At 40.9% G+C, this 4,772-nt stretch overlaps 1 protein-coding gene across 1 annotated transcript; it reads left to right on the forward strand.

Annotated features, from left to right (window-relative positions):
• The first annotated feature begins 1,650 nt into the window (after window positions 1-1,650).
• LOC110033051 (GATA transcription factor 6-like) lies at window positions 1,651-3,507 on the forward strand. The gene is made up of 3 exons (XM_020736904.1): window positions 1,651-1,932; window positions 2,063-2,359; window positions 2,450-3,507. Exons 1-3 carry the CDS (start codon window positions 1,768-1,770, stop codon window positions 3,179-3,181), a joined length of 1,194 nt encoding a protein of 397 aa, XP_020592563.1. The 5' UTR covers window positions 1,651-1,767; the 3' UTR covers window positions 3,182-3,507.
• Window positions 3,508-4,772: the final 1,265 nt, after the last annotated feature.

The raw sequence follows: 4,772 nt of genomic DNA on the forward strand, positions 1-4,772 counted from the left end.
AAAAATAAGGAAGTTGTTAAGAAGTTATATGCCAAAATGCATCATGTTCTCCTTAGCATTTACTACTCAAAACATAATTGTATGCCCGGAAAATAATTTCAAACCGGCGGGCCGGCAATGCACCCAACCTATTCTGTAACGTTCACAATAATGCCATATTTTATTATGATTTACATCATGCCATGCCGGTCATTCACCATGCGGTGAACGTACCCAACGATTCCACTTTGAATTCCAAAATTACCTCCCTCCACTAATCAAATTCTGACACGTTCGCGTGGAGACATGGGTGGGTGGCCGCCAGGTCGGAAAATGACCGGTTCGGCTGCCACGTGGACGACTTTCCCGGTAAAACCACCGGCTGGAAACAACCACCGAAGTGCATTTCCTATTCTGCTTGCATCATACGGAAGGAATCGTGTCCGCACAAGAGGAGGGCTATATATGTAATTATGCATCGAGACCGGGTCAATACCGTCAAAATTGACGAACCGGGCTCTGTAAACCGCGTGGGCCGGCTGGATGACGATAGCCAAAAGGAGGAAGCGAATTAAAAGAAATGTTTGAAAAATGGAAAATTCGGAAGCAATAATACGTAGATGCCCTGAGATCACGCAAGTAATTACGCCTTGGACTCGTCGTCCCGAAAAAAAATAAATAAATTTGTTCCTCAATCTACCCTAAGTGAGGAAAAATTATTGGAATGCATAAAATATCTAATTTTCATTGTCCATCACAATAAATATGTATAATAGTGGTCCCTATTTTGATTTTTTTTTTATATAAAAAAAAAATTGCTGTGATGACGGTGAAGATCAGATACCGCATGTATCTCTGCATAAATGTTGCCGAAAAATTATTAGAACATATATAGAGATGCATACAGTATTTGATTTTCATTTTCCATCACAGCAAATATATATAATAGTGGTCCCTATTTTGATTTTTTTTATATAAAAAAAATTGCTGTGATGACGGTGAAGATCAAATATCTTATGTATCTCTGCATATATGTTGCCAAAAGATTATTGGAACATATGTAGAGATGCATATAGTATCTGATTTTCATTGTCTATCACAGCAAATATGTATAATGGTGGTCCCTATTTTGATTTTTTTTTTATATAAAAAAAAAATTACTGTGATGACGGCGAAGATCAAATACCGTATGTATCTTTGCATATATGTTGCCGCATGGAATAATTTATTATGAGTGGGAGGGCAGAATTGTCCAAAAAAATATAACGCGTTGGATTCGTTTGGAAATCTACGGTTTCGAAGTGGTCCGTGGACTATCCGTTTACAAAAGAAAAATAGGAAGTTAAAACGGAACATTTTTGAAAATGTGTAAATCAAGCAAAAAATTTGTGAAAATAAGTTATTTCTTTACAGTGAAGACGATGCCAGGTGGCGGGAGAGACATGTGCGTTACATATGCGCTGTCGGATTAGGACATTGCTGACTGATGATTTTAGGAACATTTTGTTTAATTGCAGAAGGAGTAATTAAGTAATATTTAAATTTCAAGACTTTATATAGATGTGATTAAAAAAATGCAAAAATGACTACAGAGATGAGAAAATCTTTATATTTTAAGGGGAAAAAAAATAGAGTTTTGGGGGTGGAGGATTTGAAATTTTGAATTTGAAATTTTGGAATAGAAGAGGGGTGGTGTTGTAAAAGAACAAAAATGGCAAAAGGAAGAAACGGCGAAAGAAGGCAGAGAGCAGAGCATTAGTTACGCCCACGGACTCTTTCAGCCATTCAATGCTCCACCAAACGCTCGGCTCGTTTCAACCCTTTTCTGCATCGTTCTCCTACCTTTCAACTCTTCCGTCTGCTTCCTTTTACGGAGGCTCATCATCCTCGAGCATTCCGTTGTACGCCGGCCGTCTGTTATCTCCTTCGCCGCCGCACACGCGCGCATCTCAGGTATATCATGTTTGATGAGAGCTTAAAATTCTTGTTTTTGAGATGAGGAGCAGAGGAAAAATGGCGCCTTTTCTGTGTATACCTGACTGAAAAAGTTTTTTTTTTTTTTTTTTGCTTTAATGATGTCTAGGTTGAGATGAAGTTGATGAAGGACATGCTCTCATCAGCACGTGAACAGGGGTTTCCAGCCGGCGATATCGAAGAAGTAGCCTGGCTAGGGGAGAGGGACAATCTCCTTGGGGAGGACTTCCAGGTAGACGACCTCCTTGACCTCAGGGGACTTCCTGAGTCTGAGGAAGACGAGGAGGCTCCGAAAGTCACAGAAGCCCCAAACCATAAACACAGCTTCTCTCCCCTGAAAACATTTCCTTGTGCAGACAGCGAAAACAACGAGCGTCTTGAGCTCTACTCCGAAATCACGCTCCACGTAAGTGCGTTTCACTGCTTGCTGAGAAAAAGAAGCTCCTTTATCCCCAAATATGTCAATTTCTAATGGTTTTTGCCGCAAATCTTGCAGGAGACCGATGCCGCCTCGTTGGAATGGTTGTCAACTTTCTTCGACGATTGCGCTAAGGAGTTCCCCTCTTCCCCACCTTCGCTTCCAGCCCAAAATCACATGTCCAAATGTTACTCCACCGGGTCTCTACCAGCTCCATCACTTTTCAGCACGGCCACTGCAGCCGGCAGCCTCTCAACTGAATCTCTCGTCCCCATCAAAGCAAAGCGAAGTAAACGCTTGCGAAAAAGCAGGGCTTTATGGTCACTTTCCGGCTCTCTTAAACTCGCAGACTCTTCACCTTCATCTTCCCTCACCACCTTCACCTCCTGTTCGCCAACCCCTTCCTCATCCTCCTCTTCTTCATCATTCAACTCTTACTTCCATGATCTCTCTCCTTTCACCGGCTTCACCATGGACGGAAGCTTAGCTCTTTCTAAAGCCCAGAAGCTGAAGAAACGAGGCCGAAAGCCAAAGAACCCATTTTTCTCACCGGCGGAGAGACGTTGCACTCACTGCGGAGTTCACAAGACACCTCAGTGGCGTGCAGGGCCGCAGGGTGCAAAGACTCTCTGCAACGCGTGTGGTGTTCGGTACAAGTCTGGCCGGTTGCTGCCGGAGTACAGGCCAGCATGCAGCCCTTCATTTGTCAGCAATATACATTCTAACAGTCACCGGAAAGTACTGGAAATGCGGCGGAAGAAGGATGAGCAGCTGGTTGTGATCTCCGCGCCGCCGGTCAGCTCCTGCTGACCTGGACCGGCCGGGTCGATGAGCCGGCTGTGTGTTTTGGTGCTCTATAGATGGGAATAGTTTGATAGACGGCAAGGGATTGGTAATTTAGGTAGGGTTGGTATTTGCTTTTACTTATTTTCTAGGTTTGGTCTCTTTTTCTGGCATTTTTAGGTATCAGGATTTAGGTCGATGTAAGCTGCCAGTTTTTTTTTTAATTATTTATTATTAGTTTTAGGGAGTAGACAGATATAATAGATTTAGTCTGACTGTTTTTTATTCGGTAAATTATTTCAGCTGGGTCATCGTTTGTAATATTTTCCATCCAAGACATATAAATCATTGCATCATTATATTTTGTATTCAGTTTTATAAACCCCCACCCAAGAGGGTGATTATAATTTGCCATCTTCTTCTTTGTTTTGAGAAAGGATAGAATTATGACTTTTTCTTTGATTCATATGATATTTTTTCTTATGAAAAATAGTAATCACATTATGTAAACGTTGATGTGTGCTAGAAAATTCGTGACAATGGAGCAATGAATCGTCGTCTTAGTGTTACAGGAGAATCAAGCACATACTTGGGTAATAAAGGTGATAAGTGGAAAGAACAAATATTTTTACTTGAAAAACCCGAAAGGAAAAAAAAATCGCAGGAGTTTAGCGTTGTTGAAATGATTCACTATGGGTTAATAATTATATGTAGAAGCTTTTGTTCTGCAGGCGGGAAAAAGTTATATAGCTTCTCGACTTATAATGGTCGTGGAGAAAAGAGCTCGTTAGCCCATGATATGAGCACCCATAGTGGAGAGTTGTTATTGGAGCTTTTGTACATAATTTTTTAGGTTGTCACGATGTTTAGGATGATGAACTGCTCTGTTGGATGTTTTGTAACTCCATGGCTTCAGTTGTTACTTCTCACTCCACAATGCAAGTTTTGACTCCGCATGGAGCTTCGCTGCAACGAGTAGAGGGCGACCATCGGTGGCTAAAGTGGTCTGTAAGTAGTGGTTGGTAGTGGTTGATGGTTACATGAGCGAGTTATTCTCTGGATCTTTGGTGCATAAGCGATAATGGACTTCAATTACTTCTACAAGTTTCAGTTTTTTGTCTGGCTCAAGGTCTAGGTCCCCACTCGAGTAGGGACCTTGCTCTATTTATAGAGCCCAGGTCACAAATAATTTTTAATTTGGACCACTCTGATTGGGCTGCTTAGGGAGGTTCTCTCTATCACACGATGTTCTGTGGACATTCAAGTGTCTCAATTATATCAGAATTGAGTGATATTGGACCCATTCAGTTCGTCTGTCGAGAGGCTCCATTTAACTGTAAGCTTGTTTGATTTGGAATATTTTTAACTTCCAATTATGCACTGAAATTTTCTAAAAGTGGTTTAATAGCTTGATCTAGATTTGATTTGTGTCGTATTAGACTTACTTTGGAAACAATGGTTTTTTCTTGTCAAGTCGATCAGTTTTATAGTGAGTTTGATGAAATCAGAGTTATGGATAATCTTAAATCAAAGAATAAATATTTCAATCACTTTCGTAGCTCGAAAATATTAGTGATCGGGATTTTTATCCCCCATGCATATATATATATGCCGCCTC

The sequence above is a fragment of the Phalaenopsis equestris genome, unplaced genomic scaffold (assembly GCF_001263595.1).
Source record: "Phalaenopsis equestris unplaced genomic scaffold, ASM126359v1 Scaffold001081, whole genome shotgun sequence".
Taxonomy (NCBI): Eukaryota; Viridiplantae; Streptophyta; class Magnoliopsida; order Asparagales; family Orchidaceae; genus Phalaenopsis; species Phalaenopsis equestris.